Genomic DNA, 23,094 nt, shown 5'->3' with positions numbered 1-23,094 from the left:
GCTCCAAAGTCAACAGATTTATTTCCTTTAGCACTGAAGTTGTTCACAGTAACATCACAAGGGAATACATTGCCAGTGGTTATCCTGCTCTGAAGTAGCGCTCCGAGTCCGTTCTGTGTGCTCTGGATTCCCCCAGTAGAAAAAGAGGAAAGCGAACAATGAAAGGTATTGCTTTAATTTTCTCTCTGATAACCCAACGCCCACCCGGTCGACCGGCAGAGAGCTCCCTCTTTGAGAGAATGAGTAAGGAGGATGCATTGCACGGTTACTGTGAGTACACAGTACGAGAAGAGAGGGGAGGGGGCGAGAGGACGGCGAAGGAAACCCAAAAGGTCCGAACAGAACCAAACCCAAAGAAACGCACATAAAGAACGGAAATACATAAAGAAGTGGAGAGAAAAGGGAACGGGAGAACAATTCCAACGACGACATGCAAAGAAAAGACGAATGCTGAACATGCAAACAACCGCACGAGGTCGAAGCTAAGAGAAGGAATCCCCTCGTTTTTTTAAATAAGCTTGTCGGTAAACTCGGCTTATTTACAGAAAGTTTGGTGAGATCTGAGTCATCGCACACGAGGGGAGGAAGGAGCCGACAGTTATCAACGAAGGGTCTGTTCCTCTCGGAGAGGCTACGTCTACATTCTTAAATTACAGTAAATCATTTTCCGAACGTATATTACAAGATTTCTCTGGTCGAAAAGCCGAAAAGAGGACGAACGCTCACAAACGCTTCAGTGATCCAATAACTTAAACATGACAAAAATATCTTAAATAATCTGACGTTAAGAAACATTCTCTACATCTCTCATATAAATAACGGAGAATAAATTAATAACAAAAAATGGCAAAATACAATAAAGTACAAAAATATACACAGCAGTTCAATATTGTAAAAAAACAAAACAAAACAAAAAAAAGAGTGAAAATCAAAAACGTGGTGGAACTGAACCCAGATCTGTTCACTCGTCAAAAGTGCAAAAGGAAAAGGAGACATTGGTGGACGGGCCTGCTCACAGCCGAACGACGCACAGACGGACATGTTAGCGTGCTTCTGCTTCCTGTTTCCTCACAGCTAGCCAGCTCGCTAACTGCGAGTGTATCGTCATGCTAACAGCAGCGCGGGAGTAAGCGTTCCTCTTTTACGGAGCGGTTTATGCTAACAAGCTAACAGCTAACAAGCTACGTTTCTGCAGCTCTTCGGCCCCTTCAAGTTCAGCGCTGCACAGGCAGCTTCTCATTGGTCGACGACGCAATCTGTGTCCTCCGTCGCGGCGATTCCATTGGAATAAAGTGATGTGAGCGTTCGGCTGTGAGCAGGCCAGACAAGAACACAAAACATGGCAGCAAGTCTGGAACAGAAAGTCACGACTACACTTTTTGTACATACGGAACATCTTTTCATCTGTACAACAGAATAGATCATTCATTTATGTAACACCGCCCCCCCCAGCCCCCCACCCCCCCATCACAGAGCGAGCTTCCAAATCCTGTCGTTCACAAAGAAAGACGACATGAAAAAGAAGTACAATCCGGCCAGAGTCCGTCCGTCCGTCGCCGCCGCTTCCTGTTTGTGTGCAAGTCACTACATCCCGCAGAGAGAAGCCATGTTTGAGTACAGAGTGTGTGTGTGTGTGTGTGTGTGTGTGTGTGTGTGTGTGATCTTATGTACATGTGGGAGAAAGAGGAGTGTGTGTGCGTGTGTGTGTGTGTGTGTGTGCAGATTGACAAACATCACTGTCTTAAGGCTTTTTTTTCTTTTTACAACTCTTCTGAGACGTGTCTGTGTTTGGTCTGCTGGGGGGGGGGCTGTGAAGTGAGGCGAGGGGGGGCGGGGAGGGGTCCTCTGTCTCTTCTTCGGTTTGGGACTCTCTTGGCGGTGGCAGGTCTCGAGGAGCCGCCGAGGTTAATAGTTATTATGGATGATCCCTGGTGGCAGAGACAAGTCAAGCCGTCACACACGTGAGGAGGACAGACACCCACTGAAAGACCCCCGAGGACACAGAGGGACAGAAGGCGGGGACAACAAAGCTACATCTGCTACTTATTGTAAAATACTGATCAACTGTTAAACTGAAAGCCATTCCCGTCAGACAGTACAAAAGTTATTGGCAAAAAGTGGGTTTCAGTCGTAGCTAAAGGGCGAAGTCAGCGGCGCTCTGTCCGCCGTCGGGACCCGAAACGCCGTCTCTACTCATGCACAGCTACCGCTCCTTAAGGTTGTTCCTGCGTCCTGTTGCCGGCGGCCGTCTTTGTTTTGTCTTTGCCGCCGGGGGGGCATTTAGAGTCATTGGGCGGGGGCTGGTTGGGCTTGCTGCCGGGGGCATGCTTGGCGGGGGAGCTAGGCGTGGCGGGGGCGCCGGGGGGGTGGGACGCTTGGATGTTCTTCTCGTCTGAAAAAAGCTGTTTAATTACGTCAAAGAAGTTACTCAACGGGCTGCCTACACAGATGGGAAGAAAAGAAAAAACAGAGAGAGAGAACAAACAACAGATGAGCAATGAGGTTAACATGAGGAGAGGAGGAGGTGATGGAGGGATGAGAGCAGGAGCGGAGCTGGAGGAAAGGAGACTCTTTGGCCCGGGGGGGTGGGGGGGAGGCGGCTGAGGGTTCGTTCAAGGAGGGAGAGGAGGCGCCGCATCTCAAACAGAGATATCTCACATGAGCGCGAGGCCGGAGTCTCAGTTTCCTCTGCTGAGGAGGAGAGCCGGCGGGAGGCGGGAAGACAGACCGACAGGAGGAGGCGAGGAGGAGCAGAGCACTGCCAGCTCCGTCTCTGCTCAGCTGGTTAGGAGACCAAACGAAGTGTGGCTGAGAGACAGGAGGACGGTGGCTCCGAGGGGTCAGTTCAGGAGCACAAATCTAAATTTAGAAGCTGCACAGGAAGTAGATCAAGAGTTTGAGGCGGCGCTCAGACTGAAACACGTTCACCTGGAGCCAAAATACACTGGAAGTATATTAACTTTAAGTAGATATATATTTTCACAGTACTCCTGAGTGTCCAGAGAAACTCAGCACATGCTCGGTGTGCAGGTTAGGCTAACTGGCTAACGGCTAAAGCTTAGCGTTGAGGCTAGCAGCGCTGCTAGCTAACAGCTAATGCCGCTGCCTCTAAAAGCTCATGCAGATAACTTCCTGTTTCCTGTTAGTTTCACCTCCTCGCTCCTCTTTTAACGCAGAAATCTGCTCACATGTCAGTGTCTTCAAAGCTCCCGTTGACTCTCCATCATCATCAACATCCATCACAACAACACCCAGCATCCATCTGTTAGGACGAAGCTCGGTCAGTGCTTTCAAACAGTCATGGGTGAAGAGGACATGCAACGATCAGCACAGTGCACACGTTAATCCACAGTCAGGGTTAGTGGTCAGACGGGGCGTCCCTTCATCCCGCCCAGTCACGTGTTGGTGTGATGACTTACCGCCGCTCCTCTTCGTCACCGCCACGCGAGCGTTTCTGCCGCCTGACGCCTCGTTCGGTGAATTCAAATATGGAAAGTTTATGAGGAGGGAGGGGGGACGACCCGGTGTCAGGCTTTACCATGCAGAGGGTTACTCAGGTCAGTCAGGAGACACACACACACACACACACACACACACACACACACACACACACACACACACACACACTGAGATCCACCTCTGTCAACCTTCCAGGTGAGCTTCTGATGAACAAATCGTCCCTAAAAACCTGAAATAAGCTGCTGCTTCTACGTGTGAGAGGACGATGAGATGATGGATTTTAGGAGGATTTCTTCTTCATTTTGTACTTTTTATCATCGAGGACGTGATGAATAAATCTGATTCTGTGTCTCATCCTGCTGTGACGTGTGAATCAGAGCTTCATCCATCAGTTATCAAATGTTCTTCATCATCTTTGAAAGTCATCTTAAGATGCCGTCTAATGATCAGTGGACTGATGAGATACTGTTCTTATTGCTATGATCTCGTTTATTAACAAGCTTCACTCTTTGCACATCTCTACAGCTCACACACACACACACACACACACACACACACACATACACACACACTCTGGTGTTAGTGCAGACAGGGTGTGGGGGGGGCAGGCCTCCAGGACGGTGCCGTGTGTTAAAAGCCAGAGTTAAGGTGTTCTGCCGGCCGCTCCGGCCGCTCTGGTCTTACCACGCTTGGAGGATTTACTGGGCAAAGAGCGCTGAGAGCCATCTGAGAGCAGAGGACAGTGTGAGAAACACCAACCGACTCACTGAGGCCCAGCGCTTCATCATCATCATCATCATCATCATCATCATCATCATCATCACCATCATCAGTCTGCAGTCTCCTCAGCACCAGTTCAAAGGGTCAGTCCACACACGGCCAACGTTCAGCTCCAGAGCTCCTGTTTATTTGACTGATACAAAGTGAACTACAACAAGCCTGCGTCCAATCAGGGCGGCTCGCTGATGCTTTGTCTCAAACGGCGGTTTGCAGAGAGCACGTTAACCAGACAGCAGCCAAGTTTCATGAGTGTGAACGACTGCAGCTCCAGCTGACGTCACTGATCAAACTGACCATCAGTGAGCACACAGTGAGCTCTCACACAGCCGTGACGATCCACATTCAACTCATCAAACACATTAAAAAGCCTGAACATCCTCATGTGGTGACGTTTTGGAGCGTAGAGGTTTGGGCTGGGACTCGAGACAGCAGCGTTTGAGTTAGCTTTGGGCTAGCATCAGCTAATGGTACTGATGCACATCCGTGACAGAGTCTGGCACGTGACAGCGGTCAGGACGGCTGGATACACTTCAGCAGGAAAAGGTCAGGAGACTCTGGGAAGCCGAACACTGACTGTGGCAGACGCCACCCTTTGAAGCTCATCTGCTGCTGCATCCACACACACACACACACGTATGAGCTCACACACACACACACACACACACAGACCATCAGGTTCAGAGCTGTTAGTGTTCAGTTCCATCCAACATGCAGATTTCTGAGGCAACAGATCAGCAAACACAAAGAGCGTGTTTGACATTCACACATGCTTTCATGTCAGCGCATCAGTCCCAGAACTGTGAGCGAACGGCAGCTCACCCAGAACCAGCAGCACACACGCCGCCTGGCCCGGCCCCGCTCGCGGTCAGGCCGCTGTCAGCCGGCGCCGAGCCCAGAGGCCAGACGGCGTGTGTGCGTGTGCGGCTCTGGAGCGGCATCATTCAGCATGCGAGTCATTCAGTCCATCCCAGCGGCATCAGAGTGAAGCTGTGAATGACGAGAAGCAGGGTGGATGAGGGCAGGCCAGAGGAGACACACACACATCAGACAGGTGGACATGTGGGTTATTGGCACATCCACACGGTGGGGGTGACTGAGGTGCATACAGTGATAACAGTTCCCATCTGTGGCAGCGACTGGCCATACTGGTTCCACTGGTTGACCGTGTTTAACCGATAGTTTGGATTTTCTGTCATTGGAGCTTTTCCACATAAACAGCGACTCACAGAACAGCAGCTAATGAGGCCGAGAGGCGGGACGGAGTTTAACCACAGGCCCCCAACGTGGAAACATCTTTAAAAACAGCTGCTCTCAGCAGGTCCACGGAAAACTGAAGAAAAGGAGTATTTCTGCAGCTATGACAGACCGAAGAGAAGACGCTTTAATTATCCTGCAGCACAACAAATACTCTGCTAGTTCATCACTAAGATGAGTTCATCTGTCAACGTGTCCTGTGGCTGTTTGACAATAAAGGTGTTTTGACTGTCGTCACATTAGAACGTATTTAAGTGTGAAACACAAACAGGAAGTGTTGAGCTAACGAAGATGAGCATGACGTGATTTCTGCTGCTGTGTTTGTTCTGGAGTCACTGTCTGTCTGGAGGTCAAAGGTCAGGACTTCAGTTAAACTTCATGAATTTAATGTTCTTGGTTAAAAATATTAAAAAATCCAAACTATCTGAGTAAAGACTGCAGGCTTTAGGTCAGGCACTCTGTGGTGGGAGCAGTGTGTGATGGAGGGTTGTAGTCGCCCTGACTCACCACCAGAGGGGACCATTATCAAGTAAATAACCACAGACAGGACAGAAACACTACAGCGTCACAGACAAACAGAAGTGACAGAGACAACTGGAGGACACACAGTCACTCTTTCTTTTCTTCCATATTTCAGAAGCGTCCGTCTCTCTATAGGCAGCCCAAAACATCCGATCACATCCAGCACATTTCACAGGTTTGTGTGTTTATGTGGCGCTTCATGCTAAAAAGTGTGAATGAATCTGAAACCTGGACGCTTTTCTCCCTCGTTCACACACAAACACCGAAATGTTGGACTGCAGCAGCTCGTCCACACGTGCAGACGCAAACATCCGTGTTCCTGAGCGGCTGCTTTTCTGCTGAGTCAGCCGAGGATGAATTACACTTTGATGTGCAGCTGCTGCAATCAGCGCCGCAGAGCTCCCTGAAAACCTGGACCATGTCCTCTGTGTGTGTGTGTGTGTGTGTGTGTGTGTGTGTGTGTGTGTGTGTGTGCGCACGTGTGTGTGTGTGTGCGTGTGTGTGCGTGCACGCCATGGTATGTGGCAGAGACATGCACGTGGAGATGTCGTGTGCTAAAAGCGGTGCCGAGCCGAGCCGAGCCGAGCTGAGGTGGGCCGCGGGCGTGGCTGTGCTGTGAGGAGTGCCAGGATGCCAGGAGGGAAGGAGGGAGGCTGTGAGGAGGAGGAGGAGGGGTGGGGGCATAGGCGTGGGCGGGTGGCGAGGGACTCCACTTACCAGAGATCTGGGGCTGCACGCCGGGCTGGTCGTTGGAGCTGAGCAGCTGGGCCTGGATGGTCTCCACCACGCGCTTGAAACGTCGGCTGGGACCTGACGAGGAAGAAACGCAGCTTCGTTAGGTTTGGTTACACTGTCGAAAAAGACTGAGAGGCGCCATCGATCTGCCAAGAAGTGCGTCTTTCCATCCATTTCTGGCTTTAAACACCTTCTAGTAACACGTTACTGTGTTTAGGACATGGGACGTCTTCTGAGGCGGAGCTGGGGTCCTTTTCTAAAACCTGATCCATCCTGATGATGAAGGCTGACAATGAGTGAGTGATGAAGAACCTGATGAGGTTTTTACTACCAAACTCTCCATAAAGCTGAAGTCTTAATGAATGAGCATCATGAAGTCGAGGGACGCTGCCTGAGACACTTCTGTGTGTCCAAACATGAAACAACAAGACCGTCCAATGAGACTTTATTTCCTGTTTGTTCACATGATGCATGCTTGGCGCAGTGATCTGCTGCTTTGATTAGTGCAGCTGAAAAATCTTGTTACCTGACAGCAGGGTGAAGGTGACGGAGTAGATGCCGTTGTCCTTGGTGGCGCTGGTGCTCTCGGTGTAGGTGATGTCCACCTGGAACTTCACCGGCTTCTGGAAAACCGTGGGACCGGCTGTGGACTTGTACTCCGCCCGGAAACTGGTCTGAGAGATGACGCTGTGGCTCAGACTGGGAATCTGAGAGAGGACAGTCACAGTCAGCAGACTCACAGTCGGAGACAACACAGAGAAACAGCTTCTGTCTCGGTAAAGATGGCGGCGTGGACGACAGAGACATAGACAGAGACAGAGACGGGAGGAGAAGGAGGCGCTTTGTTGGATCTGTTGCATCTGAACACGTCACCATGTTTCACAGCGTCAACGTCGATGTTGACGTGAGCAGACAGCAGTCTGCTGCACATGATGCTTCTGTCCTCCAGAGGACACGTGGACTGACAACACAAACATAAAGTCACAGAAAGCGTTCCTTCACAACTGAAATAAGGTTAAAACGGATCTGAAGAACGTCAGAAATGCTCCAGCAGAAAGAAGCGAGAGCTGGATTCACGAGAAGACGAGAGCAGAGGACGGACGGAGGCCGAGACCGAAGGACGTGAGAGCAGCAGAGAGGAGGACACTTACGGAGAGGAAGGCGTGGACGATGTCCGCCTTGATGGAGCTGAGAGGTTTGTCTCTGATCACGATGAAGATCTGCTCCTCCTTCTCCAGGTTGATGAAGTTCCCGAACCAGGACTTCTTAGCCAGCCTGCAGGAGGACAGAGACAGGACAGACATCAGCTGGGTTCTTCCACCACAACGTCCATCTGAGGACGTTTTGAAGGAGCTGAAGCTTTATCGACAGGTGGAGGTGCTGCTGAAGGTAGTTTCACTTTTCTCCTCAAACAGTTATTTACAGTCAGAAAAGTCTCATTTCGAAAGCTGGTCCAGGTCACAGAAGACGAACTTCAGTCTGGACTGAACAAACGTCCAGTCGGCTGACATTTCGACGTTTTCTTTATTCTTTACAGATTCTCTCAGACTCTCATCTGATTTTCTCCTGGAGTTCATGTGAACTGCTGAGCGACACGAGTGAGTTCAGGAAATGTTTCTACTGTTGGAAAAAAAAAAACGAGAAGGAAACAAAAAGCTCATTAGCTTCTGATTAGTCGAGCGTTTTAAGTGAACAAACGCGCTGCAGTGTTTGTGCTGCTCATATCTTTGATGATGTCATTCTCACTGTGTATTATTGTTCAGCCTGGATTACTGACTGTTTTCTCCAATTATTCTCAGAATTAAAACAAACACAAAACACTTTCCAGCAGTTTGTTCTTTCTAAAGATCAACGAGCCCTTCGAGGAACATCAGTGGAATTCACTAACTGTACAAACTGAAAAGCTACACACACTTAGCCTGCTAGCATGCTACAGCAATGCATGCTAACACACTGAAGCAGAGGAAATGTCTGTTAAAACGGCCTTTTCCTGGCTGGACTCTGGTGGGGCGTGCTGCAGCGTTACTCACTCTGGAGAAGAGTCTGGAGTTAGACTGGACATGTCCTCCTGGGTGGGAACTGTGGACATAAAGGTCAAAGGTCACAGAGTTAAGATCTGATACACACTGACTCTCTGCAGTCTTTGTAGAAACTGAGCTCATAAAGACACTCGAGTTCTGTTCTGTGCAGGTTGGATGTTCAGTAAATATAACCTGTCAGAGTAAATGAGATCATGTGGTCTCATCGCGGCTCCGCTCAGTTTGTCTGGAGGGATTTCACGCCACTATCAGACCGGCTACAGGGGAACTCTCTAACGTCAGGCAGAGAAACGCTAAATTTTCCACTGGCTGTAATGAGATCGGTATCTTGCACGCAGCACGGCCGGAGGCTGCCGAGCCCCCTGATCGGGCTGGAAGCAGGTGAAGCGTTAAAAATCTCCATTAAGAGTAAAGAGATGATTCGTGGCCCTGAGCTGCGGTTTGATGCACAAACACACTGAGCAGCATCGATTCTCACTCAGATAAGAATCACATAATCTGATCTGAATAAAGCACAGCCAGAGGAATCCCACCCACCCCGCCTCCATCCCGCCTCCACTCCACCACACCTCCACCCCACCCCACCCACCCCGCCTCCACCCCTCGCACCTTGCATTTTCCTGCGGTGGAAGCGCGGCGAGCCCAGGAAGCTGTTCTTGATGGAGTTGAGGCGTGTCCTCCAGGGCATGCCCCCGATGGAGGGGCTGGGCGGCGGTGTCGGGCTGGGCGTGCCGGTCGGGCTGTCCTTGGGCGTGTGCACCGGGGTGCCTTTAGGGGTGGGGAGAGGGCTCCCTCTGGGGGAGGGGTGGGGAGTCACCTGCGTGATGGGGACAGATTTGCCGTTGTGGTCAGGGTGGAGGTGGTGGCGACGGCGGGGCGACATAGGAGGCACGGGGGAGAGGGGGATGGAGAGCTTGGGGGGGACGGTGAGGGGGGGGTGGCGTCTCACCCGGGGGCTGTTGGGGATGCAGGGAGCCAGAGGCTGGCTGGGCGTGGAGGGCTCAGATTTGGGGGTGGTGGGGGTCTGCGCTGTGTTGGGAAGGGGGTTGGACCTGGTGGTCTGCAGGGGCTTCTCAGACACTTTGGGCTTGGCGGGGAGGGTCTGAGTGCGGGGGTGCATGAGGGGAGACCCCATCTTTGGCTGGTAGGAGTTGGGCGTGCGTGGCCCCACCCCGTTAAGGCGGACCTCGGGGGAGTGGGTGGGGCTGCAGTTGGGGGACTGACACAGGTCTGGGGACTGGGGCGGGATGAAAAACCGTCGGTTGGGCTGCGATTGGTCATGCACCGTTAGACATGACGGCAGCCAATGAGAGAGCGAGGCCACGGCCAGGGGAGCAGCGCAGCCCAATAAAGGTTCATTCCATAAAAACACACACAGAGCAGGAAATAACACAGGAGCGTGGCAGATGGGTGGAGCGGTGGAGCAGGCAGGAAGTGGTGAGAGTGCAAGAAAGAAAGAAAAACAGAACATGCGATTAGCACAGTGATTAGCCAATCAGGAGGCAGCAGTGGAGCATTCATGACCCATTAACAGTAGGGATGCACCGAGATCAGAAGTGCTGGAAAACACCAGTTTCCTGTTTTTCACTTTAAAAATCACAACTTTTACTCCACAAACACACATGAACGAACTCTTTGTCCGCAGTCGATGTTCTGTTTCTGTCTGACAACGAAATCTGGTGGAAAGTTAGAAAACGAGCCCAGAAACAGGAGATGAGATGAGTTTTTAAAGGATTCCTTCACATTTTGATGACTGAATATGCAAATTAGAAATGTCAATATATTTATTCAGAGAATTTTGCAGCCTTTTCAGACCAATATGGAGGCCTGTGTTACTTCGACTCCACTGTGGCCACACGTGGTAATTACAGGCTGAAGATAGACTGAACTTCCTTTCATTTCTTCAGTCACATTAAAACATCACTGTCAGGTGATTTGACTGAGAACGAGTCCACAGACAGGAAACAAACATGTCTGCCTGTGAGCCGAAGTACGTTTACTTTTTTACTTTTATGACAAATCCACTGAAATGTTTATCAGAAGTGGAGTCATAAAGTCAGTGAAGTGTCTCAGCGTTGATGTAAAGCTTGCTAACATCAGGAGATGCTGCTCATAGCAGACTGCTTTTATTGTTTAGGAGCTGAACTTCTCGTTTGGAAGCAGCAGATTTTATCTTTAAAGTTCATTCCTACATCTGAAATTACTTCCCTGAACATTTCAGAGACACATTTTTGTCTGTGTGACGAGCTGAATCAGAGGATGACAGAATCATCAGCGACACATCTTTCCACTTCCTCGAAATCAGGGTTTGAGCTGACAGAACTTCGGTGCATCCCTAATTACCAGCAAGTGAACCAGCTTGAAAGCTAACAGCTGTAGCTTCGCCCTCCACCCGGGGGCAGCCGGACGGCATGCACAGTGCTGATGCACGATGCTGTGGAATGAATGAGCAGATCGCTGGTCAGACAGGTCAGAACAGTGTGAAGCCACCGCTGGACGAACTGCAGCAGCAGAGCAGACCTGAGGTCAGTCAGAGCGTGTGTGACGACTCGACACGACGTCAAACTCTCTGTTGTTTCAGTATTAATCAACCGATCACAAAGCTAACTGCATGGACCTCATGCAAGAACCATAGAAACGTCTCTTTGGTACAAGCTGAACTCACAAACGGTCCAGATCATCACAAAAGACGCACAGCAGTCAGGAGGAGTCCATCCGGAGACACGTCAGAAGGACCTGCTGCTCTTTGAGCTCGTTCAGGTGCTGCCGATGACTCCTGCTGACACTAAACGTCACTAAACGTCCTCCTCCAGCAGATTTATGGATTTAAAAAATTAACCTATCGTGCTCGCTTGTTTCTCTTCCCTCGCTGCTAATCCGACCTGCTGCTGTGTTTATCATTGTTTACTTTCTTTCTCCTCTCTGTTGTTTTGTTGTTGTCTTGCTGCTGTATAGCATCAAGGAGCAGCTGTTGACTTTATCCGCTGGTTGTTACTCTCACGCCGCCTCAGGGCGCCCCTGCAGGTCAGCGTCCAGCAGTCATGTGACAGCTGACGTCCTCTCATTTCTCCGGTCCTTTAATGTAACTACTGGCACTGCTGACTTCTTCTTTGTAAGCTCGAGTAACATCATCGGAAATCAAACCTGACGAGGGCGTCGCGTATGCCAACACTCAAACATCACAGGTCCTCGTTAACAGGCAGCATTCAAGTTCAAAGAGAGTCTGAAGGAAACCTCACAGGAAAAAGGTTTAGAGAACGTTCTTACATGAGATCCACTGACTTCAATCTGGTTAAACATTAAAATCAAATCAGCAGACGGGCAGATGTAAAGTGCTCTGAAGGATAAATCGATGAGGTTCAAGATGGAGGAAAGGTTTCTGCGTGAGAGCGAGCGTCCTGCTGAGGTTTACCTGAAAAACACTGGACAGCTGCAGCTCCTGTTAGCTGCAGGTTGATCTGCACAGTTCACCTGTCTGTTCTTTATCTGAGAGACGGATCGACGCTCCGGCGTAATCTGCGGCTGCGTGACAATCTGTCTGCATGGACATTAAGTCACCGGATCTCATCTGGAGTTCGCCGCTCGGCCTCCGATGGATCCGGTCCCGCTTCATCTGAAGCTCTGTGACGTACAGTGAGCCGCTCACATGGAGGTCACATGACCCTGATGAGAGGCTGCGACGCTTCAGCTTCTGATTCTCATTGATATTTTCATGGCGGATAAAAACCCAGAGTCTGACATAACGAGTCATGATAACGAAGCCTCTCTTTGTGGATGTTTTCTGGAGAAAAGCCACCGCCTCGTGTCTTTTCAGGGTTACCAGATTATTCTGTGTTTTCTTATGGATGTAAAAGTGGTGGCAAGAACACAGATTACACCTCACCTCTCAGTACTAAAGGACCACAAACGTCCTCCATTACAGCTTTCATGAAGGGAGGATTCACTGCAGGACTGCTGCATTACACTGTGTTAGCGGTAGCTACGAGCTAAGTGGCTGCAAAGGTAAGAGTTAGAGGTTGTTACTCGAACTCTGACCTCACACACTCAGTTTCTCATGCATTCAGTTTAGTGATAATTATTAATTTTGAGGACAGGACGCTTTCCTTCCAAATATCTGACCTTAAATAACTGGTTTAACTGGGGTTTGTTTACAGCCTGCGCTCTGCTCACCCTGAGCTAACGGACTACACCGCAGAACAAACCCAGACTTCATGTTTTCAGGTAAAGGTGCGCTCGTCCGGTCCGTTCCTGACTTCACGACTTGCTACTCAGAGTTTCGGCTCTTTGACGATCTCATTGGCTCAACTGTACATCAGCCAGGCTGTGATGAAGCCCACAGTGGTGCGTATGAGCTGTGATGAATGGACATCTGTGTGTGAGCGTCACAACGTACCAGCAGAGGCCGGCCAGTGAGGAGCATTGTGGGAAACCAGCGAGTGCACGGGAAGGACAGAGACTTACCCTGGGACTGCTGAGAGGACTGGTGGACAGGCCGGAGGACGCTCCGCTGATCGATCGCGATCTAAACACACACAAAGTCAGATCAATAGGCAGAAAGACGCACTGCCGCACACACTGCACAACAACACACACACGACAGGTACACACAAACCCCAGAGCCTGTGTGTGCGCAGATCAACAGGTCCAACGAGCTGACCTCAGGCAGAGAGCAGGGACGGAGACGAGGACAGATCTCTGACACAACTCACAGAGTGTTTCAACACTTCGTCCTCCAGCACAGCGTCCCTCACTCTGTCTGTCCTCTGCTTTCAGACCTTCTCTGTCTCATCTGGGACACGTTGATGTTTGACGTCCTGCAGCCTCGTGTCTCACAGGCTCTGACAGTCGAACCCAGATATGAGTTCAGAGAACACTTTGATGAGCTGAACCTCCTTAGCATCGATTCCAGAGTTAAAGCAGAGGTTGACTCTGACTTCACTCTTTGTTTCCCGCCTCATAGAAAACTAAATATCTGATTGGCTGATTGATGATTGATCTTTGCTATTAACGATGTATGACTTCAATTCAATTATCGTGTTAATCTGCAGCTTTATGGAGCTTTACAGTGAGTCCATCTGAAAATGTTGGACGTCCACAGAGCGACGGTGCTGAGTGGGACAGCCTGCGGAGGCTCTCTGTCCCCACAGTCTGTCCAGGACGTTAGCTTGTCCGTGGCTAACACAGTCAGAGATCACTGTTAGCATTTACTAACTGTAAAACATGAGCAACGTCCTGGGTTCAGGTCACGGTCTGTGAATAGTTCAGACATGTCAGCGTTATACCACACACACACATACACGCACACACACACGCGCACACACGCACACACACGCGCACGCACACACACACACGCATGCACACACACATCTGCTGCAAAATTCATTAGCATCGTTTCTCTTCTTCTCTTCATGAGCTTTTCCATTTTTCATTTACAAATCATTAACTTTTCATATCTCCCTCTTTCTTTCTCACACACACACACACACACACACACACACACTTTTACCAAAAAACACACAGGCCTGCTGATGTATTTGAAGACTTGGGGATTTAATTGTCCATAGACAATTTGGCTTTGTTGGAAGTGAAAAATGAAAACAGTAAATCATAATTAAATATGCTTGAAGAGACACACACACACACACACACACACACACACACACACACACACACAGAGGAGGGATGACATCACTAGCGTTGCATTCACTGTCGTGGTCATAGGAGACGACTTCACAGTTTTCTCTCTGAACCCATAAAAGTGCGTCGTGCTGATTTTCCTTCTTGCAGTCTAATTTTCATCATTTCCATTTCTGCCTGTTTTCTTTCCCGTCGTGTTGTAAAAGTGTCATTTGTGTTCGTACATCTGGGCGAAGTCATGAATGTTAACAACATCAAATCCCAGTTTAATGAAGCAGTCACGGGTCTTGTTTCATTAGCAGGAACCAAATCAAGCTGAAAACTGTCGCTTTGCTAAAAATCAGCTGTTTGATCTACAGCAGGCTGAACCGACAGAGGACGACTGCAGGAGAGTCGACACGGCCGTCAACACGGCTGGGTGGATGTAAAGTCTAAAAACAATCAGCTTTTCAATGGAAGGAAGGACTTTAAACGTTAGTTAGAGCTCAAGGAAAAAGACGACGTGTTGCTGAGTCTCAACATAACTTCTGCTTGTTCTCCGGAAAGCTGCTCGGGGCTCAAACCTCCGCTGGAGGCTGCAGGGAGTCAGTCAGCCGACACGCAGCCGACGACTAGAAGCTTCACGCGTTGTTCAAAATGAGCAATGAGAAGAATTTCAGACTGAACACCTTTCAGAGGACAGAGCTGGTGTTATTCTGCATTTTCCCGAATGTCACAAAATCAAAAGCCGACAGCAGCTCACAGGAGGAGACTGAGCATCTGCCGGGACTACTTTCAGCGGCGGATGAATCCACATTTGGTGCTGTAGTGTGTGTGTGTGTGTGTGTGTGTGTGTGTGTGTGTGGGACTGAGGCTCACTGAGGTGTTTTTAGTGGAGCTCTATGGCTCAGAGGAAGAAGATCTATCAGCCTGTGATCCACACTGAACTTCGGCTGGTTTGTTTCTCTTCACAGGAGTTTTTTCATCAGGAAAACGTCACATGACCAGGTGACACGCTAGTCACCAACACGCGGATCACAGCCTCGTCACGCGCACCTGATCGGCCTGCTTCCTGCAGACTCACTGCGGACTCTATCTGGATCTGTCCACTCACGGTGAGGAAGAGTCCAACGGCTGCCGGCACTCCATTAATGACGAAGAGGAGGCTCTCCAGGCAGAGGAGCTCCTATTAACATGCAGCTCATTAACTGTGACACCCATCCAGTCCGCAATCAGCAGGCTGGTGCCGGCGAGTCTTTGAAATCTGAAAATTAATTCTCACTTCACGGCTGGCGATGTGTGTGAGAGAGGGAGCGTCAGAGGAGAGCGTTTTACGATCTCCCCAATTAGATGATGAGCGAGATAAAGGCCGATTCAGTGGGAGTGGAGCCTCCTGTTTGTGCTCCATCTGCATTCATGGCAATTAATTTATGCTAATCTCCATCAGGACCGCGGATACATCGAAAAACACGTTTCCACAGCGCAAGGTCAGCCACACAGGGAGGCTGGAGAGTACACAGATGATGAAACGACCCCCCCATGCTTCACTGAGACGACAAACAAATATAAACACACACAAACACACACACACGCAAGGACAGCGAGGAGTGACGATGGGTGGAAGGAGGGCGAGTGAGAGAAGGAAACAGAAAAGTTGACCTAAAAATCCTCCTCAGCCCCGAGGGAGGAGCGTCAGGGAGGAGGGGGAGCGAGGAGGGGAGAGTCTCATCTCACAGAGGAGGAAGTATTCTGCTGTGCTGAGCTCTCACAGCGAGTACAACGAGATACTGATACACAGTGATACACAGTAGTACACACAGATACTGATGTACTGACACACAGTGATACACACAGATACTGATGCACTGACACACACTGGTCCAGGCACAGTTTGCCTCCAGTGTCACTGTTTCACTGTCTGGATCTGATCTAATGCTGATACTCGACACATCGCGGCGACATTACGTCTCATCATCTGATTAAAATCAGGAGGGAGCCGAATGTCACACACACACACACTGCGTGACCGCGCGATGCAGCCGTCACTGGTTTCATCCCAGTGTGGTCAAACTGGTCAAATACACACAGACTCAGACATTCTACGTTGAAGTTCAAACACACCTCTGATATCTTACAGCTGTGTATCAGCTGCTTCGTTCCACGTCACACAGAGCGATGCCTCATCACGTGGTGTACGTTCCCTGTGCTTTTAGTCTAAACCAGCTCCTTCAGCTGCTGAGCGTTCCACTTTCTCCACCAGCTCGTCTCTGACCGTCCGCCGGCTGTTCGCCGCCGAGCAGCTCGAGTACAGAAACAGCTGCTGCAAACACTTAGACTCAACAGGACAGGAAGTAAACTGAGCGGAGCCTCAGAGGTGGTGACGACGCTCTGTGTAGACGTGTTGTCCAGCGTTAGTGTAGAAACACTGACAGGACGAGTCTCAGCCGCGTCCTCTTCTGTCTCTGGAGCCTTCAAACTGAAACGAGTGGACGCAGCGACGGGTCGAGCCAACGGCCAGCTGCTGTCTGCAGCACTTCAGGCCTTTCTGCAGATTTAAATGTGCCTCTTCAGTCAAGTATCAGCACTGGAGCGTCCACACGAAGCATCTATGGACTCAACTGCTAAAGTAATCTGATCATTTTGTTACAAGGCTAAACATGTAAAAGACAGATTTCTACAATGAAGCATGCTAACAGGTTACTTCTCACAGGGGGACACTTAAATAATGTGTGAAGGACATTAGAGGACGTTTAGGAAGCACAGGACGCTAAAAAAGAAAACAGATGGATGAGGAAACGAAGGAACAAAATGGATCCGACACGACAAACAAACTGAGGAAACAGAGAACGGAGCCGACCAATACCTTTCTTCCTTGCTGCAGTTAGCGTTTGTGATATCCAAGCTTTTACTGAAAACAGATTTGCTAAAAAGGGGGCAGACAGAAAATGAAGAGACAGACAGAAAGGCCGTCACATAAGGGGAGTCCAACGTCCAGCATGCAGCACAAACAAAACAAAGTCAGCACGGCAGAATGAAACACAGAGCAACACAAGACCTCAGAGCATGCACAGACCGAGAAATCAAAGAGGAAACACATTCGTGGGTCATGCTCGAGCCAGCGGGACATTCACCCCCCTCCCTCACTGCGTCCGTCCGTCCTGGACGCTGTTGACACGCCGTAATGATCACATTCACTGCCTGAGCTGAACGATTGATGGGCGGACGGAGCAGCAGCTCGGTGACAGTAACAAGACCTGCTGGTGAACCTGGTCCAAGAGCACCACACTAAGACCCAAAGACCAGATCATCGGGAGCTGATGAAGCTGCGATGAAGATGATCGAGCAGCCGTGTAGCAGCAGCGAAAGGCGTCCTCTGCAGCTGGACGATCACCATCAAACATGAGAATTCATTTTGCTGCTCAGGCCCCACTTCAAAAGTTTTCCTTCATCTAATTATTATAATTCACTTCATGGAAACACAAGAGTCTGTTGGACGATTTAAGGAAATTACAGATTCACGTTCTGATTATTTCACCTTCTGTTCTGATTGCTTTGACGTGACGGACACCTTCTAAATACTACAATACCCATGAGCCTCAGCCACTGCTGCTGCAAACTGAGTGAAATCAGTGAATGCTGGAGCGTGTCTCAGTCTGTCTCTGTCCGTCTGTCCGTCTCAGCCCATCTCAGCCCATCTCAGTCTGTCTCTGTCCGTCTGTCCGTCTCTGTCCATCTGTCCGTCTCAGCCCATCTCAGTCCGTCTCAGTCTGTCTCTGTCTGTCTGTCCGTCTCTGCCCATCTCAGTCTGTCTCTGTCCGTTTGTCCGTCTCAGCCCATCTCAGCCCATCTCAGTCTGTCTCTGTCCGTCTGTCCGTCTCTGTCCATCTGTCCGTCTCAGCCCATCTCAGTCTGTCTCAGTCTGTCTCTGTCTGTCTGTCCGTCTCTGCCCATCTCAGTCTGTCTGTCCGTCTGTCCGTCTCAGCCCATCTCAGCCCATCTCAGTCTGTCTGTCCGTCTCTGCCCATCTCAGTCTGTCTCTGTCTGTCTGTCCGTCTCTGCCCATCTCAGTCTGTCTCTGTCCGTCTGTCTGTCTCAGCCCATCTCAGTCTGTCTCAGTCTGTCTCTGTCCGTCTGTCCGTCTCTGTCCGTGATGACGGATTTTCTTTCAAACATCGTCCAACTTGGACCTGAGCAGAAGTCTAATTAGCCCAAACCTCCGTGTGGGCGTTGGGGGCCTTTAAGGGCCGTTTGTCTCCATCTATAAACGTCACATCTGGTGTTCGTGACTCCTCGGGATCAAATCTGCCAACATGTTAACTCGATGAGGATTCGGTTCAAACTTCCACCAGCAGCACAGTTTAAGACATAAAGCCTCCATCTTATCAGCCTTAACCTCCGTCTCTGCGCTGATGATTTTCTCTGGAAATGAATATCCTCCATCACGCCGAGGGTTCCTGCTGTCGGAGCCTCGGGTCCACATTAAAGTCTGACTTTCATGTGGGTTTGAGCTCCACTCGCTCTGCTTGTGACCCTTCAGTGAAACTGATGTGAAATGACTCGTCTCACTCTGAAGACTGTAAGTGATGAAGATTATGAAGGATGTCAGAGCAGATTTATTGCTCTCGTTTGGACTGTTGACCTTTGTGTGATAGTTAAGTGAATAAATTCATGTAGAAATAGTTCATGTGAGCTCCGTGCTTCATTAGCGGGGTCTTAAAGGGCCAGTCGGTCAGATTTCAGGATGAACCTGAACGTTTAATGAGCTGAAAATCAAACATCTCAGCTGCAGATCGCTGAGCTGCAGATCGGCTGCCAGCAGAGTTTCTTGAGATTTGCAGAATGTGAATCAAAGCAGCTCCTGGAGGACGTGGAAGGTAAAATCTGTTCTGTTTTTGGACAGATTTTCATCTGGTCTTCACAATCCTGCAGCCCTCTAACGTGATGTCATGCTTTTGTCTGTTGGTATTTCATGCTGTATCTTTTATTCAGTGTTTACTGTCCGGCCCGACATCATTACTCTTTGCTTTATGATCAGCTTGTTTCACGTGATTTTGGCCGACTTAAACCCTGCTGGTCTGTTGTTTTTCACTTTGAAAAAGTTTCTCTGAAAGACTTCACAAGTCCCACGCTGCTCAGGGAAAAAGCTCAGTGAGAAGACAGCTGCAGAGCTCTGCGGCTAAAGAAGCGAAGGCTCTGAGTTTCAGCCGTGGTTTCAGATATTTACACCTAATGACAGATGTGCTCACTTCACCTACAGATCCAGAGACCTGTTACCTGCTCATGAACTGCCAGCCACGTATACTTTACACCAAGGTCACAAGCTTACAGCTTCGTTGTGTTTTCAAACCTCTCAGGCAGAAACTTTCACTCCTTCAGGTTTTGAGGCAGCTGAGTAACACGGCGTGACGTTGGTGTAGTTCTGCTGAAGGTATTTGCTGATCAAAGAAGGCTCATACGGGTCACTGATGACCATGATGATCCATGACTAACAGCCTGCTTTAATCCTGAGGATGCGCAACAAACGTGAAGCGCTGCAGTGAAACATGGAGGAAACTTTAAGGTCTGCAGTTGTCGATGAAGCCGTTTGTGCCGCAACTCGTTTCCATAAATGAGAAGAAACATCAAAGTTTGACATGCGAGATGCACAAAATGTACAAATGAGCCTTTGTGTCACTTCAGTCTGAAGGAGTTTTTTCCTGCTTTAGTGATTGTGTAAAGTAATAATCTGTTATTGATTCGAGCAGCAGCGTGTGCAGGCTCAGCTCGAGGGTCACGTCATACCTGGAATATGAGTTCTGTACTTTCTTAAAGCTTAGCCTGAACGTTACAGCACATTTCTCATTCCTTCAAACATTAAGTATTCTCACCTCCTACATCCTGGTGGCCCAAAAACACAAACACCAACAGTCACGTTATGCAGGTTCCCAGCCTTCGGTCCTCTTTGACTGCATGCTCCATGCACACTGTCCACACGACGCACAAACCTGAGAGTCCTGTTCATGCATTCACAGCTGGACCCAGAGCTACGAGCACGCCGTTAGTCTCTGGCTGAAACAGGAGTTCACGTCAGGTCTCGCGTGATGCGTTCTGCACATCTTGACCCGACAGAGAGAGAACGATGCATCATGTATTTAAGTGCAGGTCAGTGAAGGAGGGCAGGACTGACAGCTGTGGACAGACCTCACAGTGAACGTGACAGAGCTCAGTGAAGTGAAGAACTGATCTCAGGTCAGATTGAGGCCAGACAGACGGCGGCTGTGACATGAATTTGAAGAAGGATCAGTCAAATGTCGCTGCTGAGCTGCACCGCCTTGCTTTACTTCACTGAACTGGGATTAAATACATTATTTATCATATCTGATAACAACCACCATCAGTCACACTTTGACCCACAGCGCATCATCCTGACAGACCCGAGTGTCACACGTTTGTCCATGCTCACGAACACGCGTGCAGATCTCCACGTCTTACCTCTGGCCGTGGGTGGCCATGTCGATGGCTCGTCGCACCGGGACGGGAGATCCTCCCTCCGTGACGCTCAGCACCTCCATGGACTTCCGCTCCGGTCTCCGCTTACCGTGACGGCTCAGCATGGGCGAATCCACGCGCTTCCTGGGAGGGTCTGCTGAGCGGGGTCAGGGGTCAAAGGTCAATGAAGGGCCAACACAAGGACAGAGAACAGTTAGCAAACCTTCAGTAATTAAAGGTTCCAAATTAAGATCATTTTCAGGTTCATGATGGGAAATGTTTACAGGTTGTGTGCATTTCTCAGGATTGAGCTTTTAGATGCTTTCATGGCATTTAATGAGCACCTGGATAAAGAGGAAGTCCCACTTTCTGCAGTATGAGAGCTTTAAAGAAAAGGTACCTTGTTTTTTTAATCTTATCAACCATGCGTTCATTTATCTGGATGGTTTAGAGTTGAAAAATGTTCCCTAAAGAGGCTGCCCTCCGTGAGCTCAGTGGCTTTAGGCAGCACCACCTTGTGTATTAGCAGAGAACGCTCCACAATCCCAGCCTCCCTGATCTACTCACTGTGTGCACTGAGATCTGTGTTTAAATACTGATGCGGAGCTGAGATGCTATTGGCTGAAAAGCTAAACTGTGATGTATGTCTGCGGGCTCGTCGTGTGCCAAGCGCTGCACCTGCCAACTCCCAAAAGTGTCAGAATGTCCTCTGTCCACCGAGGACACTTCAACTTCACTGCAGCAAAATGAGAACTTCAGCGTCTGACGTATTCATGCGCTGATGTTTAGCAGGCAATGCTAACTGTGGTGACCCTCTGAGTTTAGCATATTAGCATGCAGACAAACGCTAATTAGCACTAAACACAGGTTTAGCACAGCTGAGGCTGCTGAGAATGTCGGTGCAGTTGTTGGGTCACAAACCAAAGCACTGACTGGTCTGATGATGGCAGTCAGCTGACCACCAAACTGAATGCCCTCTGCTGGACCTGCTTACCGATCTCGTTGCGTGGCGGCAGGTTCTGGTCCTCGTGGCTCGGGTACCTCTCCTTACGGTCCAGCAGCAGGAAGTAGATCATCTTCTCCTGGTTGTCACTGCAGAGAGACGACAGTCGCGGAGCCCATTGGTTAAGAGCGGGACAGTGAGACGCTCCATCATCACATGACATCTTAAATGGAAGAATTCATCAAACTGACAATTCCTCAGCCGTCTCATCTATTTCTCTGCCCCCCTCATCAGCTCCTTCATCCCCCTCCTCCCCCTTTAATCTGCCTCCTCTGGGGTTTTACTGCCTCCCTGCTCCCCCTGCTCCTCCTCCTCCTCACTCACTCCTCAGACAGCAGGTCTTTGGTCAGCTTGTCCTTGTCCCTGAAGCAGCCCAGAGAGTGCATGCTCTCCAGGACGTCGGGGTCGATCTCCTCGGCCGCAGCCAGCGTCCTGATGGCCACCTTCCTGGGGACGGGCTGCTCGGGCTCAGGCTCGTTCTTTCCCGCTCTGCAACACATCACACGCCAAAGCTAACGCTGAGCTCCGGGTTTAAGCCAAATCGGCTTTTTTGGGCACAAACAAAGAAATTCAGAGTGAACTCGTCAATAGCTGGCAGCTTCTGATCTGAACTTGACCTTAACAATAAATGATTCAGTTTCCCTCAAAATTGCAATCATGCGCGGGAGGAAAAGCCCTCTAATAGAGCACACTGGGCAGCTCAAACCTGCAGGGAGGCGTGCTCTGCTGCACAACACTTCCTGATGAGCTAACAAACAAGTATAATAACTCAAAAGGGAAGCAGGAGCTCTCAGGCGTGACGGACACGCAGCACAGACTTTGTTCCATTAGCTGAAGTTCTGGCAACAATGAGCCGCCTTCAGAAGATGTGTTAGGATGTAATTTACTGCGGGACACACACGAGACAATCAGTGTGGAGTGAAATACACACAGGTCATACACCTATCCCAAATATTACAGCTGCTCCAGCTCGTGTCAGAGGTCAGACTGATAATCTGGACTCAGGGAGACGAGAGCTGGACAAAACTTCTTTTAATATACGATTAGACACCTGATACACAAATTCAAAAATGGATAAAACAATCTGTGTCTCTGTATGAGGCTCCATCTATTCTGATAATAATCTAAATTACTACATAATGATCCAGATTATTGGTTACTGATGGTGACGCGCTGAATGGCCCACATGCTGAAGCTCTGCTGCTTTCTTCTTGTGAA

General features: G+C 49.6%; 1 protein-coding gene across 11 annotated transcripts in view; it reads right to left on the bottom strand.

The window, feature by feature from the left end:
- Window positions 1-2: 2 nt before the first annotated feature.
- LOC143323521 (serine/threonine-protein kinase BRSK2-like) overlaps window positions 3-23,094 on the bottom strand; it is a 105,163-nt gene continuing 82,071 nt past the window's right edge. Inside the window, exons 10-20 of one of the 11 annotated variants that reach the window (XM_076735401.1) lie at window positions 22,201-22,365; window positions 21,868-21,965; window positions 20,877-21,030; window positions 17,269-17,328; window positions 13,251-13,311; window positions 9,399-10,056; window positions 8,781-8,829; window positions 7,902-8,025; window positions 7,277-7,457; window positions 6,733-6,825; window positions 3-2,440 (exon numbers count right to left, since the gene is read on the bottom strand). In XM_076735401.1, coding sequence (XP_076591516.1) covers window positions 2,214-2,440; window positions 6,733-6,825; window positions 7,277-7,457; window positions 7,902-8,025; window positions 8,781-8,829; window positions 9,399-10,056; window positions 13,251-13,311; window positions 17,269-17,328; window positions 20,877-21,030; window positions 21,868-21,965; window positions 22,201-22,365 — 1,870 coding nt within the window. In that variant the 3' untranslated portion in view covers window positions 3-2,213. The remainder of the gene's footprint in view (window positions 2,441-6,732; window positions 6,826-7,276; window positions 7,458-7,901; window positions 8,026-8,780; window positions 8,830-9,398; window positions 10,057-13,250; window positions 13,312-17,268; window positions 17,329-20,876; window positions 21,031-21,867; window positions 21,966-22,200; window positions 22,366-23,094) is intronic. The other 10 variants (XM_076735437.1, XM_076735452.1, XM_076735410.1 and 7 more) reach the window with 10 other exon arrangements.

Source organism: Chaetodon auriga, chromosome 1 (genome assembly GCF_051107435.1).
Source record: "Chaetodon auriga isolate fChaAug3 chromosome 1, fChaAug3.hap1, whole genome shotgun sequence".
Taxonomy (NCBI): domain Eukaryota; kingdom Metazoa; phylum Chordata; class Actinopteri; order Chaetodontiformes; family Chaetodontidae; genus Chaetodon; species Chaetodon auriga.
Note: the sequence above shows the minus strand (reverse complement) of the source record. Positions and strands in the feature narration are given on the sequence as shown.